Source organism: Pygocentrus nattereri, chromosome 9 (genome assembly GCF_015220715.1).
Source record: "Pygocentrus nattereri isolate fPygNat1 chromosome 9, fPygNat1.pri, whole genome shotgun sequence".
In the NCBI taxonomy this organism is placed as follows: domain Eukaryota; kingdom Metazoa; phylum Chordata; class Actinopteri; order Characiformes; family Serrasalmidae; genus Pygocentrus; species Pygocentrus nattereri.
The window spans coordinates 269,756-286,762 of NC_051219.1; the positions used below are offsets into that span (position 1 = coordinate 269,756).

The 17,007-nt window shown below is 44.8% G+C and overlaps 2 protein-coding genes across 2 annotated transcripts in view; one reads left to right on the top strand and one right to left on the bottom strand.

Annotated features, from left to right (window-relative positions):
* LOC108414591 (alpha-2,8-sialyltransferase 8E-like) lies at positions 1 to 11,925 on the top strand. Its single transcript, XM_017687476.2, has 7 exons — positions 1 to 712; positions 2,356 to 2,448; positions 5,033 to 5,119; positions 8,537 to 8,681; positions 9,066 to 9,178; positions 10,953 to 11,036; positions 11,117 to 11,925. Exons 1-7 carry the CDS (start codon positions 606 to 608, stop codon positions 11,568 to 11,570), a joined length of 1,083 nt encoding a protein of 360 aa, XP_017542965.1. The 5' UTR covers positions 1 to 605; the 3' UTR covers positions 11,571 to 11,925.
* Positions 11,926 to 14,141: 2,216 nt separating this feature from the next.
* Positions 14,142 to 17,007, bottom strand: part of plod3 (procollagen-lysine, 2-oxoglutarate 5-dioxygenase 3) — a gene marked incomplete at its 5' end in the record, with an annotated part of 39,473 nt that continues 36,607 nt past the window's right edge. The window contains one exon of the mRNA XM_037541437.1: positions 14,142 to 14,667. Within this exon, the coding sequence (XP_037397334.1) occupies positions 14,512 to 14,667 (156 nt within the window). The remainder of the gene's footprint in view (positions 14,668 to 17,007) is intronic.

Below are 17,007 nucleotides of genomic sequence, written 5' to 3' on the forward strand. Positions count from 1 at the left end.
GTGTGTGTGTGTGTGTGTGTGTGAATGTTGATGTTTCATCCAGCTCCACCCAATGAGAGATAACAGCACACACACACTGGGGACAGTGCAAAGGCTACCAACCATTTTCCAGCAGCTCCACAAAGCCTGAAACTCAGGACAGCAGGATGATTAACAGTGGACAGTTACAGTGGACAACTACTGAGGACAGTTCAGTGGACAGTTACTGAGGACGGTTACAGTGGACAGTTACTGAGGACAGTTCAGTGGACAGTTACTGAGGACGGTTCCAGTGGACAGTTACTGAGGACGGTTCCAGTGGACAGTTACTGAGGACGGTTCAGTGGACAGTTACTGAGGACGGTTCCAGTGGACAACTACTGAGGACAGTTCAGTGGACAGTTACTGAGGACGGTTCCAGTGGACAGTTACTGAGGACGGTTCCAGTGGACAGTTACTGAGGACGGTTCAGTGGACAGTTACTGAGGACGGTTACAGTGGACAGTTACTGGGGACGGTTACTGGGGACAGTTCAGTGGACAGTTACTGGGGATGGTTACTGGAATAGTTTCAGAGGAATTTACTGTGGTAATTGTCCCCTGGATGGTTCCTGTACACAGATACTGATGGCGCTGTGGTCAATCGTCCGTCAGTTCCCAAAGTCTCCCAAAGCGCTGCTGACTGTGGGCAGCCTTTTGACTGCTTACATCATGATGATTCCCCTTTTCAGCGAGTGAGTCAATTATATATTACATAAAGAAATATATAAGAAAACAGATCATGTGGAGATTTTACAGTGTGGAAATAGTAGAAAGTAGAAGAAAGTGTAGATATAATAATGCAGAGATATTAGACTGTAGAGATATTAGTGTGTACATAGAGAGTAGAGATTTTAGTGTAAAAATGTTAGTGTAGATATTAGACAGTAGATATTTTAGTGTAGAGATATTAGACAGTAGATATTTTAGTGTAAAGATATTAGTGTAGATATTAGATGGTAGAGATATTAGGCAGTAGAGATTGTGTCAATATTACAGTAGAGATTTTAGTGTAGTGATATTAGTGTAGATATTAGACAATACAGATATTAAAGTGTAGTGATATTAGACAGTACAGATATTAGACAACATGTTAGTGTAGAGATATTAGACTGTCAATATTACAGTAGAGATTAGTGTAGTGATATTTGACAGTACAGATATTAGAAAGCTGATTTTAGTGTACAGATATTAGAGTAGATACTACAGTAGAGATTTTAGTGTAGTGATATTAGACAGTAGAGATGTTAGTGTAGAGATATTAATGTGTAGAGATTTTAGAGTATAATGATTGCTGGGTTTAGTTTCTGGCCCTCTGTGTACTGAACTACATGAACTCTACAATATAAAGAATGTAAAAGGAGCTGATCACTAAAGAGCTTTTCTCCAGAAGACTGAGCTCTCTGCTGCAGGTCACTGTCAGATTCAGATTCATTTATTAAAATTTAGTCTAATGACCTCATATGAAACCCACAGAGTCCCCACTGACCAATACATCAGAGCTGTTCCTGAAGGAATATCTGACTGAACTAAAGCAGAGCTCCTCCTCCAGGATGTGGTCATAGCCTCTGTTTTCAGTCGTTTTCTTCATATGTTGGTTTCTCCTTAACAGAGCTTGACTCACCTGATCTTAGATCAAATCAACCCAATTCCTCCCCGTTACAGTCAACAAACGTGTGTATGATAATACTGCAGAGGTAAGTAGTTACTGTAGAGGGCTCCAGGTTATGAACATGGTTTATAAATATGATATGAAGACCAAATGAGTCAGAAAGTATTCAGTAACAGCATTTTTAAATATGGTTACTTATTGCTTGTGTTGATATACAAACAAACGCAAACACGAGTACAGTCTAATCTGGAAACATCGCTGATGAAACTGAAGTAGGATTTTCTTAAACTCCCTTTTAATGCAGATTTATTTCAGTTTTCTGATAAATGTAGTGATTTCACTGTTATATAAGAATTTATCAGAGATTTAAACAGTTTATAGCTAATAATATCTCAGAAATATTGAAGTGGTAATTGTTTGCTAATATTGGCAGAGAAATCCCTGTGAACACGGCACCTTTGACAAACATTATTCTATGCATTATTAAAGTGAAGGGCAGATTGATTTGAGTAGATTAATGATTCACTGCCACTGAACTAACGTAGCACACTAATCATAGCTGTGTGCAGTGAAAGAATCTGGAGAGTTTATCTGAGTGTCTGATCTTCTGCAGGGACTGTTTAAACCGCCTGTTTCTTTACTGAACTAAACCCTAAACCACTAAAACACGATAAACCTGTCCATATTTAATCTGCCCTAATGACTGTGTGGAAATATGCTTTCCAGACTGCATCCGGCCAATCAGACGCAGGAGTTTTACCACAAAGTGCGCTGTTCCCGCCTCCAGGCCAAGATCTCCAACATGAGCACCACGAAAAAGTGAGATAACTGTATATAACACGGGAGAATTATTACAGACCCGCTGTAACGTCCCGCGCTCTCTAACTGTATATAACACGGGAGAATTATTACAGACCCTCTGTAACGTCCCACGCTCGCTAACTGTATATAACACGGGAGAATTATTACAGACCCGCTGTAACGTCCCACGCTCTCTAACTGTATATAACACGGGAGAATTATTACAGACCCTCTGTAACGTCCCACGCTCGCTAACTGTATATAACACGGGAGAATTATTACAGACCCGCTGTAACGTCCCGCGCTCGCTAACTGTATATAACACGGGAGAACGATTACAGACCCGCTGTAACGTCCCACGCTCTCTAACTGTATATAACACGGGAGAACTATTACAGACCCTCTGTAACGTCCCACGCTCGCTAACTGTATATAACACGGGAGAATTATTACAGACCCGCTGTAACGGCCGCCGCTCGCTAACTGTATATAACACGGGAGAATTATTACAGACCCGCTGTAACGTCCGCCGCTCTCTAACTGTATATAACACGGGAGAATTATTACAGACCCGCTGTAACGTCCCGCTCTCGCTAACTGTATATAACACGGGAGAATTATTACAGACCCGCTGTAACGTCCCACGCTCTCTAACTGTATATAACACGGGAGAATTATTACAGACCCGCTGTAACGTCCCACGCCCTCTAACTGTATATAACACGGGAGAATTATTACAGACCCGCTGTAACGTCCCACGCTCTCTAACTGTATATAACACGGGAGAATTATTACAGACCCGCTGTAACGTCCCACGCTCTCTAACTGTATATAACACGGGAGAATTATTACAGACCCGCTGTAACGTCCCACGCTCTCTAACTGTATATAACACGGGAGAATTATTACAGACCCGCTGTAACGTCCCGCGCTCGCTAACTGTATATAACACGGGAGAACGATTACAGACCCGCTGTAACGTCCCACGCTCTCTAACTGTATATAACACGGGAGAACTATTACAGACCCGCTGTAACGTCCCACGCTCTCTAACTGTATATAACACGGGAGAACTATTACAGACCCGCTGTAACGTCCCACGCTCGCTAACTGTATATAACACGGGAGAATTATTACAGACCCGCTGTAACGTCCCACGCTCGCTAACTGTATATAACACGGGAGAATTATTACAGACCCGCTGTAACGTCCCGCGCTCTCTATCTGTATATAACACGGGAGAATTATTACAGACCCGCTGTAACGTCCCACGCTCGCTAACTGTATATAACACGGGAGAATTATTACAGACCCGCTGTAACGTCCCACGCTCGCTAACTGTATATAACACGGGAGAATTATTACAGACCCGCTGTAACGGCCGCCGCTCGCTAACTGTATATAACACGGGAGAATTATTACAGACCCGCTGTAACGTCCGCCGCTCTCTAACTGTATATAACACGGGAGAATTATTACAGACCCGCTGTAACGTCCCGCTCTCGCTAACTGTATATAACACGGGAGAATTATTACAGACCCGCTGTAACGTCCCACGCTCTCTAACTGTATATAACACGGGAGAATTATTACAGACCCGCTGTAACGTCCCACGCCCTCTAACTGTATATAACACGGGAGAATTATTACAGACCCGCTGTAACGTCCCACGCTCTCTAACTGTATATAACACGGGAGAATTATTACAGACCCGCTGTAACGTCCCACGCTCTCTAACTGTATATAACACGGGAGAATTATTACAGACCCGCTGTAACGTCCCACGCTCTCTAACTGTATATAACACGGGAGAATTATTACAGACCCGCTGTAACGTCCCGCGCTCGCTAACTGTATATAACACGGGAGAATTATTACAGACCCGCTGTAACGTTCACCGCTCACTAACTGTATATAACACGGGAGAATTATTACAGACCCGCTGTAACGTCCCACGCTCGCTAACTGTATATAACACGGGAGAATTATTACAGACCCGCTGTAACGTCCCACGCTCTCTAACTGTATATAACACGGGAGAATTATTACAGACCCGCTGTAACGTCCCACGCTCTCTAACTGTATATAACACGGGAGAATTATTACAGACCCGCTGTAACGTCCCGCGCTCTCTAACTGTATATAACACGGGAGAATTATTACAGACCCGCTGTAACGTCCCGCGCTCTCTAACTGTATATAACACGGGAGAATTATTACAGACCCGCTGTAACGTCCCACGCTCTCTAACTGTATATAACACGGGAGAATTATTACAGACCCGCTATAACGGCCCACGCTCGCTAACTGTATATAACACGGGAGAATTATTACAGACCCGCTGTAACGTCCCGCGCTCTCTAACTGTATATAACACGGGAGAATTATTATAGATCACTTTAATGTAGCAATATAGTAATAATATTTCCCTGTTTATAACTATAGCTATATAGTGTTATTATAAGTAATGCTGTAAATATATAATGTATCATTTTCTAAAAAGCCATAACCCTATTTATTAATTTTGGATCATTGTATAATTAAACCCTTTCTGTAAAATTTATATCTCACTGTTCATTCCGCTTCTGTTTGTTGTTGTCAGGATGGACATGCAGGCGTTTTGTGTTGCTTTAGATGATCTCTTCACCTGTTCTGTCAAACCCAACATCACTCTCAGGGAAACATATAGGTACTGTGTGTGTGTGTGTGTGTGTTCTGAATTTGTGTGTGTTAATAGTCTCTCATAGCATTTAGCATGTCACCTAATGGTCAATGGCATGTGGTCAGTAAACACTGTGGAAGCTCCAGGTGATCTTTGTCCTGTAAAATAAACAGCCCATACAAACTCCGACGCACTGAGCTCCTGACTGTTCACTTAAACTACACACAGCAGCCGACACAACAAACACCAGCCCAGGTCAACAGCCAGCACTGGCCAGAGCCGGACCGACCAGCCCAGGTCAACAGCCAGCACTGGCCAGAGCCGAACCGACCAGCCCAGATCAACAGCCAGCACTGGCCAGAGCCGGACCGACCAGCCCAGGTCAACAGCCAGCGCTGGCCAGAGCCGGACGAAGCTCACAGTCAGGCAGGTGGGTAGGGAGAAAGCTCATAGGCAGGCAGGCAGGTAGGGAGAAGCTCACAGGCAGGGAGGCAGATAGGCAGGTAGGGAGAAGCTCACAGTCAGGCAGGTGGGTAGGGAGAGGCTCACAGTCAGGCAGGCAGGTAGGGAGAAGCTCACAGTCAGGCAGGCAGGCAGGGAGAAGCTCACAGGCAGGCAGGGAGAAGCTCACAGTCAGGCAGGCAGGGAGAAGCTCACAGTCAGGCAGGCAGGGAGAAGCTCACAGTCAGGCAGGCAGGCAGGGAGAAGCTCACAGTCAGGCAGGCAGGCAGGGAGAAGCTCACAGTCAGGCAGGCAGGCAGGCAGGGAGAAGCTCACAGTCAGGCAGGCAGGCAGGCAGGGAGAAGCTCACAGTCAGGCAGGCAGGCAGGCAGGCAGGGAGAAGCTCACAGTCAGGCAGGCAGGCAGGGAGGAAGGAGGAAAGTGGCAGGCAGGCAAGCAGGTGGTGCCCAGTGGAATAAATCCAAATTGTTTGTAATCCACAAAAGACAGAGTTCAAAGTTTAACACACATTCCAGTGGGTTCTCTAAATTCCAGTGGGTTCTCTGAATTCCAGTGGGTGTAGCTCAAAGGTTAAAGGTTAAAGGTTAAAGCGGTTAAACTATCCAATTACTGCATCTTCCATCGTCTGAGACTGGCCACCATGTGGAAGACGCCATCTTTATCTGAACAGGTGGCCTAAGGCCGTGTCAAAATAAAAGTCCCAGACTAAAGACCAGCAAGAGAAATGGGAGAATTAAAAATTTAACTAAATTGGGCTCCAACAAGAACAAAACCTGAAAATCTGCTGTGTGACGTGATGCGGCTACGGTGAGAGCCCACCACCCATGAGCTCCAAACTCTGTTCTCTACAGTGTTTTGGTGGAGAAGTAGGTTCTTTATTCAGGCCTCTGTCTCATCACTGAACTATCAGTTCCTCTTTCTGTTGGCTCCAGTATTTACAGCACCTTTAAATCTGCACATCATGCAGCACATCTTAGCATGAGGCCTGTACAACATGGTACGGAGACCTTCCGGAAAGCAAGAGTATTGAAACAAGAAGTTACGGCTGACCAGTCAAGTGTTCCTAATCACTCAGGTGAACTTTAAACCGTGAACGGGATTAATTGTGGCACATATAGATTTCATCTTTCCTTTCAATCAATATGCTGTAAATAAAGGGTAGAATCTGTTAACGTGATAAAAGAAGAAGAATAAATGGTAGTTGGCGAAGAACTCCTTCACAAGAACTGCTCATTAGCAGGGTTGATCTGGCCTGGATGCTGTGAAATCTCCTGCCTGATGGCAGGATGGTCAACAGGCTGTGTGCTGAATGACGCTGTCTGACTGGATCTTTTTGATTTTCCGGAGGCAGCGGGAGGATGAGGGTGAGGTGAGGATTCTCTCCATGGTGCACCTGTAGAAGTTGGTGAGAATCTGAGGAAGCGGTCCAAACTTCCTGAGCCTGAGCAGGAAGAGGAGATGCTGACGGGCAGATCTCACACTAGTGTTGGTGTGGAGGGACCAGGTGAGGTCATCAGTGAGGTGTATGCCGAGAAACTTCTGCTCCATTGATGAACAGGGCAGAGTAACCACCCCTCTGCCGCTTCCTGTAGTCCACGATCATCTCCTTTGTTCTGCTGATGTTGAGACAGACACTGTTGTCATGGCACCACTCTGACAGAGCGCTGACCTCGTCTCTGTAGACTGTTTCATCTCCATCGGTGATGAGGCCCAGGATGGTGGTGTCATCTGCAAACTTGAAGATGATGTTAGACGTGTCTTTGGCTACACAGTCATGTATATACAGGGAGTACAGGAGGGGGCTGAGCACACATCCCTGGGGAGCCCCTGTGCCCAGAGTCAGTGTGGAGGAGAAGCTGTTCCCAACTTTCCCCAGCAGGGGTCTGCTCATCAGGAAGTCCAGTATCCAGCTGCAGAGATGAGAGTTCAAACCCAGGTCTGTGAGCTTAGGAGTGAGTTTGGCAGGGATGGTTGTGTTGAATGCTGAGCTGTAATCTATGAGCAGCATCGGACATGTGTGTTCTGTCTGTCCAGGAGTGTGAGAGCAGTGTTCAGTGGCGTCGTCTGTGGATCTGCTGGAGTGGTATGCAGATTGGTGAGGGTCCATGGTGGCTGGAAGTGTTGAGCAGATGTGAGCTTTGACCAGCCGCTCAAAGCACTTCACCACTGTAGATGATTTCTTGGGGACTGGAACAAGTGTGGTTTCCTTAAAGCACTTGGGTTAACCATCACTCCATCACTCCATCTGATCATCACACCATCTGACCATCACACCATCACTCCATCTAATCATCACACCATCTGACCATCACACCATCTGACCATCACTCCATCAGATCATCACACCATCTGACCATCACTCCATCTGACCATCACTCCATCTGACCATCACTCCATCACTCCATCATTCCATCTGACCATTACTCCATCACTCAATCTAACCATCACCCAATCTGACCATCACTCCATCACTCCGTCACTCCATCAATCCACCACCCCATCTGACCATCACTGACAGCTTCATATCTAATCTGGGTTTAATTTACAAACAGCCGCCTGTCAGATCTAGTAAATCACTGCAGGGACTCCTTCCTCCAGCCTGTTTTACACATTTACATATTCATTAAGACAGACGTGTAAAACGTACAGCACTAATCCCGAGAGGTGCTCTTCACTCAGTGGACACAAGTTACATCGAGAAACGACAAGGTCCACTTAACCTCAGACTAGACCTAGTCCTGATATCTCACTTCATATGAAATGAGATTATCCACTAGATCAACTTTACAAACACAAGCCCTTAAAAAATCAGAGCTTCAGTCTATTAATGACCCACTCTCTCTCTCTCTCTCTCTGTCTCTCTCTCTCTCTCTCTCTCTCTATCTGTCTCTCTCTCTCTCTGTCTCTCTCCCTCTCTCTCTCTCTCTCTCTCTCTGTCTCTCTCTCTGTCTCTCTCTCTCCCTCTCTCTCTCTCTCTGATAGAGTGCAGTTGCGTTCCTGCTGTAATGCGTCCGGTTCTCTGTTCCTGACCCAGAAGAACTCTGAGGTTAACCAGAACGTTCCGTATGAAACCAGGCCAAACGTCAAATACAAACTCAGACCTAACGTGTACAGCAAGCTGCCTCAGGTACGGCTCAGTCGGGAGTCTCTGTCTCTCTGTGTCTCTCTGTGAGCGCGTGTTCAGTCAGCCTGGTCTTTGTGCAGCGTGGCTGTTGCTGAATACAGCCTTTAGTGCTACAGTAGGAAAGTCACTAAAACTGCCTTTTTCCACCCCAGAAACTGTGAGTTCTTCATTCTAGCATAGGAGGAGAAGCTTATTCATTTTATAGCTACTAAGTAGTAATAAGATATAGTTGATCCAAATTCGGTTGCACATGTTCTCTCCAAGACTAGAGAGTTAATTCAGTCCTGTTCTGAAGACTTCACTGTTAGCTCGGCTTAAACTGTTTATTCAAACAGGTGTGTGTGTGTGTGTGTGTGTGTGTGTGTGTGTGTGTGTGTGTGTGTGCAGGACATGCCCTGGAGGGGGCGCTCTCTGGACCGCTGTGCTGTGGTGGGCAGTAGTGGGATTCTACTCAACAGTAGCTGTGGAAGAGAAATCAACAGTGCAGACTTCGTCATCAGGTAGAGCCCATTATTGTGTAAAACCCCTCCTCCCTTAAACAAAACCATCAGGTAAAACCATCAGTAAATCTCCTCAACTATAAAACACCACATTGAGTAAAACCAGTTATTAATTCAGTGTATTAATATCTACCACAATAAACGAGTATGGCATGCGCCCGTCCCCTGAAAACGGCCGTGAGAGCCTGCAGGAAGACGGAAGCCCGGTGAGGACGGTGGGAAGAGGAGACCCGTGAGAACGCCAGGCTTCATCCTTACTTGGAGTTTGGGCCCCGCCTTCCCGCCAGCTCTCACAGCCGTTATCGGGCCCGAGGAGACAGATTTATGCCACAATAAGGTTGTAAGCATATCTATAAAAAGGGGGAACAAAATAAAAGATACTTTAAAAGGTCCATTTTAGGTGGGTAACTAAAGCCCTGTCATGATCAGCACAGACACTGCAGTTAGAATGGACAGATACTGTACTGAAGGAGGTGTGTAGGTCAGTTGGAAGTGTGAAATGGCTTTATTTGGGGCAGTTCAAGACTCAGAGCTCATAGATCATGCAGGAGTTGAAAACACAGGCAAGCAACATCAGAGGCACATCCACGGTCAAAGAACCAGAAGACAGCGTGAGGGACAAAACAGGAAAAACCACTGAAATGGTTTGTGTTCAGGTGAAACAAAGTCTTTGATTACAGTTTAGTGTAAACAGAAAGCAGCAGACACTCCGGCAGGTCGAGAGGTTACAGCCTCACTAAGAGGGAGAGACAGAAGGTAACAGAGTCATGAGGCTCTCTGCGATGTCAGCACCCCTCCATTCCACCGTCACTCCTAGTTTACCACAACACTCTTTGATTCTGAGAGGAAGGTCAGCTTACGTTCCACCTGTTGCTCTTTGTGGAGCAAACACTTTCGTATGGCTTGTAGCCGTTTCTTGTTCGAGCCTTTTTATTGGCTTTGAGGTAGTTTTAATGTCTGCCTGTTAATCCAGAAGAGCATTTGTGAGGTCAGACATTGATGTTGGACGAGAGGGTTTGACTTACAATCTCCATTCTAGTTCATCCCAATGGTGTATGATGGGGTTGAGATCAGGGCTCTGCGTGGACCAGTCAAGTTCTTCCACACCAAACTCACCCAGTCAGGCCTTTGCTTTGGTCACTGGGGCTCAGTCATGCAGGAACAGGAAAGGTTCTTCCCAAAACTGTTCCCACAAAGCTGGAAGATACAATTGTCCAAAGTCTCTTGGTGCTGAAGCTTTAAGGTTTCCCTTCACTGGAACTAAGGGTTCTAAACCAACCCCTGAGAAACACCCCCATATCATCATCCCTCCTCCACCAAACTATACAGCTGGCACAGTGCAGTCAGGCAGGTAACATTCTTCTGGCATTCGCCAAACCCAGACTCGTCCACCAGAATGACAGGTAGAGAAGCTGATTGGTCACTGCAGAGAACACATTTCACTGCTCCGGAGTCCAGTGGTGGGGATTTACACCATTACATCTGACACTTGGCATTGAGTATTTTGATCTCAGGCTTGTGCAGCTACTCAGGCGTGGAAACCCATTTTGTGAAGCTTCTTATGCTCAGCTCCTAGGCTTAGCACTTCCAGTTGACTGCCACTTACTTTTTTCCATAGAGTGTATCTCCCCCTGCCTCCGCTGAGAGATAAACTGTGCTGCTTCTTGAAGGCCACAGAAATGTGATTCCCATTTTGTGGCCATTGTGCTGATCATATTTCTTTTTGTGCATCTTTAATTCTAACAACTCTTCTCGTTCTAATGTGTCTGTGCAGATTTAACATGGCTCCAGTCAATAGCAGCGATGTGGGTGTGAAATGTGATCTGATGAACATCAACCCGAGTCAGATCAACAGAGAGTAAGTCGCTGCCTCATCCACACACATATACAGGTAGACGAAGATAAACTCACACAAAATTGTTTCACTTTGTGTTGCAGGTTTTCTGACTTCATGCGTAACGACAGCCGTTTAAGACGGAAGCTGGATGGATACACTAACACGACCTTCATGATCGCCGCCTTCGCCTACACATTCTGCACTAAACAGTCCGTTAACCTGCTGCAGGCGATGTGGCCTGAGCGCCACCTGCTGTTCTTAAGCCCCACCTACCTGCGCACACTGGACCAATTCTGGAGGCGCCGTGGCCTGCGGGCACCGCGCCTATCCACGGGATTTATGCTGATCAGCTCGGCGCTGGAGCTGTGCCACAACGTGCACGTGTACGGATTCTGGCCGTTTGGAACTGACCTGCACCAGCGGCCGGTGAATTATCATTACTACGATAAAATACAGGCAAGCCGTGTAATGCATGCCATGCCCGAGGAATTCCTGCGCTTACTGCAGCTCCACAGCCAGGGAGCGCTGACACTGCACCTGCAGCCCTGCACCTGAACACCAGGGGGCAGCGCTGTGGAGGACAGTTTTTCTGAATGAACTCCAAGTGCTGTCGCCTCACAGCAAGTAGGGCCAGGGTTCGAGTCCCCGGCCAGGTGACCGGGGTCCTCTCTGTGTGGAGTCTGCATGTTCTCCCAGTGTCTGCGTGGTGTCCAGTTGGACATGGTAAACTGCCCCTAGGTGTGAGTGAATGTGTCTGTCCATCTGCCCTGCAATGTCCAACTGGCCTGACTGCATGTCTTTGGACACGGGGAGAACATGCAGACTCCACACAGAGAGGACCCCGGTCGCCTGGCCGGGGAGGTTACTGTAAAAAACGATGTTCTAATAAAAACTCAATGAAGTAATCAATTACAACTTCATTGCAGTCGTTCTGTTGAAGGTAAAAATCTGCTTTCTGCATTAGCGCTGATTTGTAAAGAATTTATTTGTAAATTATGGTAAAATAGGGAAAATAAACATTTGGTCAATAACAAAAGTTCAGCTCAATGCTCTGTAACATAACCTTTGTTGGCAATGACAGAGGTCAAACGTTTCCTGCAAGTCTTCACCAGGTTTGCACACTGTAGCTGGTATTTTGGCCCGTTCCTCCTGCAGATCTCCTCTAGAGCAGTGATGTTCTGGGGCTGTCGCTGGGCAACACGGACTTTCAACTCCCTCCACAAATTTTCTGTGGGGTTGAGGTCTGGAGACTGGCTAGGCCACTCCAGGACCTTGAAATGCTTTTTACGGAGGCACTCCTTCGTTGCCCGAGCGGTGTGTTTGGGATCATTGTCATGCTGGAAGACCCAGCCACGTTCCATCTTCAATGCTCTCACTGATGGAAGGAGGTTTTGGCTTAAAATCTCACGATACATGACCCCGTTCATTCTTCCCTCAACACGGGTCAGTCGTCCTGTCCCCTTTGCAGAAAAACAGCCCCAAAGCCTGATGTTTCCACCTCCATGCTTCACAGTATGTTTGGTGTTCTTGGGATGCAACTCAGCATTCTTCTTTCTCCAAACACGACGAGTTGAGTTTTTACCAAAAAGTTCTATTTTGGTTTCATCTGACCACATGACATTCTCCCAGTCCTCTTCCGGATCATCCGTATGCTCTCTGGAAAACTTCAGACGGGCCTGGACATGTACTGGCGTAAGCAGGGGGCACGCCTGGCACTGCAGGATCTGAGTCCCTCTCGGCGTTGTGTGTTACTGAGGGTAGCCTTTGTTACTTTGGTCCCAGCTCTCTGCAGGTCATTCATCAGGTCCCTCCGTGTAGTTCTGGGATTTCTGCTCACCGTTCTCATGATCATTTTGACCCCACGGGATGAGATCCTGCGTGGGGCCCCAGATCGAGGGAGATCAATGGTCTTGTATGTCTTCCATTTTCTTACAGTTGCTCCCACAGTTGATTTATTCCCACCAACCTGCTTGCCTGTTGTAGATTCACTCTTCCCAGCCTGGTGCAGGTCTACAGTTTTCTCCCTGGTGTCCTTCGACAGCTCTTTGGTCTTGGCCATGGTTGAGTTTGGAGTCTGACTGTTTGAGGCTGTGGACAGGTGTCTTTTATACAGATAACGAGGTCAAACAGGTGCCATTAATACAGGTAACAAGTGGAGGACAGAGGAGCTTCTTAAAGAAGTTACAGGTCTGTGAGAGCCAGAAATCCTGCTTGTTTGTAGGTGACCAAATATTTATTTTCCACCATAATTTACAAATAAATTCTTTAAAAATCCTCCAATGAGATTTTTCCTGGATTTTTTTCTCATTTTGTCTCTCGTAGTTGAAGTGTAGCTATGATGAAAATTACAGACGTCTCGTCTTTCTGAGTAGGAGAACTTCACAATCAGCGGCTGACTGAATACTTTTTTGCCCCACTGTAAGCCTCGAGGGACTACAATAGTGCGATGATACAGCCTACAAACTCTCAGCATTCAGTTCCGATGAACTCGCCGCTCAGGGTTTATAATCTGTGCCGTTTTCTCCACAGAAGCACGTAAGGTGGGACTGTTTGAACAAGCAGCGTTTTATTGGCTCTCCGAGTGATGAAGATTTATCTTTATGTAGTCATTCAAATAGTTCAGCTATTCCCACGCATCACGTTTACATACCAGTCCAGGAGAAAACATTTCCAAACGATTTCTCAGGAAATGTGAGCCGATGTTTCGCCAAAACAGAATATATTTTTCATGTCCTTCATATTTTACAGGTTATTTGTGCTGAGAATAAAATAGACAAACAGACTAAAGCAAACATCTCATAATACAGCCGTTAAACGTTCGATCACAAAGATGCCTAAACATAATCCATTTTCAAGTGTTTATTCAGAGTTTGGTTCTTATCCTGTTTGAATAAAGTTGGCATTCAGCATCCCATTTGAATTTGAGTGCTTATGTGCAGTGGAAACTTTCCTTTGTTTAGTCTCAGCTTGGTGTTAAAAAGCACTGAAATTGTTCGTTTATCTGCAGCATCTATAACTCCTGCACTGAGCGGCTCTACAGGAAGCTGCTGTGTTCTGCTGAAACAGCTGCCGGAGGCTCGGGATCCAGTTTGGCACAAACAAAGCGCTGCTCACAAAGAAAGGAAGGAAAGTTGAGCCACTGAACTTTTATTACACAAAGAAGGCAAATAATTTAAAGCACTTTGTACAAAGCTCAGAGTAGAAAAGACAGAAACGCTGATCAGTGTAACTGTTCTCTCGCTTTAGGGCTTTAACTCATTCCTCATTCTGACCTCGTATAAAAGTTTACAGGAATGTAAAAAATAGTCCATAAGAAATTAAAAAAAACATTCAATATTCAGACTACAGTTATAAAACTATTAAACCAGGGATCAAACCCGCTGCCTGTGCTGGAGCTGAATGGCAACAGTTCCAGAGGACACACTGATATCTGTGTTAAATTACACACACACACACACACACACACACACGCACACACGCACACTCAGGCGGAGCGTTAGGGGTCTACGAAGGACACCATGATGTACCGAGTCCCCTGAGTGGTGGGTAAACCCTCGTGGAAGTGTGTGAGACGACCCGGGTGCATGAAGGACCAGCCTTTCCGCGGAGATTCCACTGTACAGTTGTACCGAACAAATCGGCAGCCTCCGCCCTGCACACACACACACACACACACACACACACACACACACACACACACACATTACACACACACACATTACACACACACACACAACACAGAATACACACATTACACAACACAGAATACACACATTACACAACACAGAATACACACACAAAATCACACAGACCCGAGTGATTCACAGCATCCAGAAAAACAGAGGAGTGCTTCTTTACCACCAGAAATGACACTGTGATGAATCAGATACTGACTCTAAACTGACACTGATTCTAAACTGACACCGATTCAATCACAGATACTGATTCTAAACTGACACTGATTCTAAAGTGACACTGATTCTAAAGTGACACTGATCAGAACTCATCACAGACACTGATTCATCACAGACACTGATTCAATCACAGATACTGATTCAATCACAGATACTGATTCTAAAGTGACACTGATCAGAACTCATCACAGACACTGATTCATCACAGACACTGATTCTAAACTGACACTGATTCTAAACTGACACTGATTCAATCACAGATACTGATTCTAAACTGACACTGATTCAATCACAGATACTGATTCTAAAGTGACACTGATTCTAAAGTGACACTGATCAGAACTCATCACAGACACTGATTCATCACAGACACTGATTCAATCACAGATACTGATTCAATCACAGATACTGATTCTAAAGTGACACTGATCAGAACTCATCACAGACACTGATTCATCACTGACACAGATTCTAAACTGACACAGATTCTAAACTGACACGGATTCATCACAGATACTGATTCTAAACTGACACTGATTCAATAACAGATACTGATTCTAAACTGATACGGATTCATCACAGATACTGATTCTAAACCGACACTGATTCATCACAGATACTGATTCTAAACTAACACTGATTCATTACAGATACTGATTCTAAACTGACACTGATTCTAAACTGACACTGATTCTAAACTGACACTGATTCTAAACTGACACTGATTCAATCACAGATACTGATTCTAAAGTGACACTGATTCTAAACTGACACTGATTCAATAACAGATACTGATTCTAAACTGATTCATCACACTGATTCATCACAGACACTGATTCATCACAGACACTGATTCTAAACTAACACTGATTCATCACAGACACTGATTCATCACAGACACTGATTCTAAACTGACACTGATTCATCACAGACACTGATTCAATCACAGATACTGATTCTAAACTGACAATGATTCAATAACAGATACTGATTCTAAACTGACACTGATTCAATCACAGATACTGATTCTAAACTGACACGGATTCTAAACTGACACGGATTCTAAACAGATACTGATTCTAAACCGACACTGATTCAATCACAGATACTGATTCTAAACTAACACTGATTCATCACAGATACTGATTCTAAACTGACACCGATTCTAAACTGACACTGATTCAATCACAGATACTGATTCTAAACTGACACTGATTCAATAACAGATACTGATTCTAAACTGACACTGATTCTAAACTGACACATTCAATCACAGATACTGATTCTAAACTGACACTGATTCATCACAGACACTGATTCAATCACAGATACTGATTCTAAACGGACACTGATTCATCACAGACACTGATTCATCACAGACACTGATTCATCACAGACACTAATTCATCACAGACACTAATTCATCACAGACACTAATTCATCACAGACACTGATTCTAAACTGACACTGATTCTAAACTGACACTGATTCTAAACTGACACTGATTCATCACAGACACTGATTCATCACAGACACTGATTCATCACAGACACTGATTCTAAACTGACACTGATTCTAAACTGACACTGATTCTAAACTGACACTGATTCAATCACAGATACTGATTCTAAACTGACACTGATTCATCACAGACACTGATTCATCACAGATACTGATTCTAAACAGACACTGATTCATCACAGACACTGATTCATCACAGACACTAATTCATCACAGACACTAATTCATCACAGACACTGATTCTAAACTGACACTGATTCAATCACAGATACTGATTCTAAACTGACACGGATTCTAAACTGACACGGATTCTAAACAGATACTGATTCTAAACCGACACTGATTCAATCACAGATACTGATTCTAAACTAACACTGATTCATCACAGATACTGATTCTAAACTGACACCGATTCTAAACTGACACTGATTCAATCACAGATACTGATTCTAAACTGACACTGATTCAATAACAGATACTGATTCTAAACTGACACTGATTCTAAACTGACACTGATTCAATAACAGATACTGATTCTAAACTGACACTGATTCTAA

Excerpts from the sequence above, each read along its gene's own strand:
- LOC108414591 (XM_017687476.2), top strand. The coding sequence starts at position 606 with ATGGCGCTGTGGTCAATCGTCCGTCAGTTCCCAAAGTCTCCCAAAGCG. Across the intron at positions 2,449-5,032 it reads AACATGAGCACCACGAAAAA|GATGGACATGCAGGCGTTTT; the intron begins GTGAGATAACTG and ends TGTTGTTGTCAG. Across the intron at positions 8,682-9,065 it reads TGTACAGCAAGCTGCCTCAG|GACATGCCCTGGAGGGGGCG; the intron begins GTACGGCTCAGT and ends GTGTGTGTGCAG.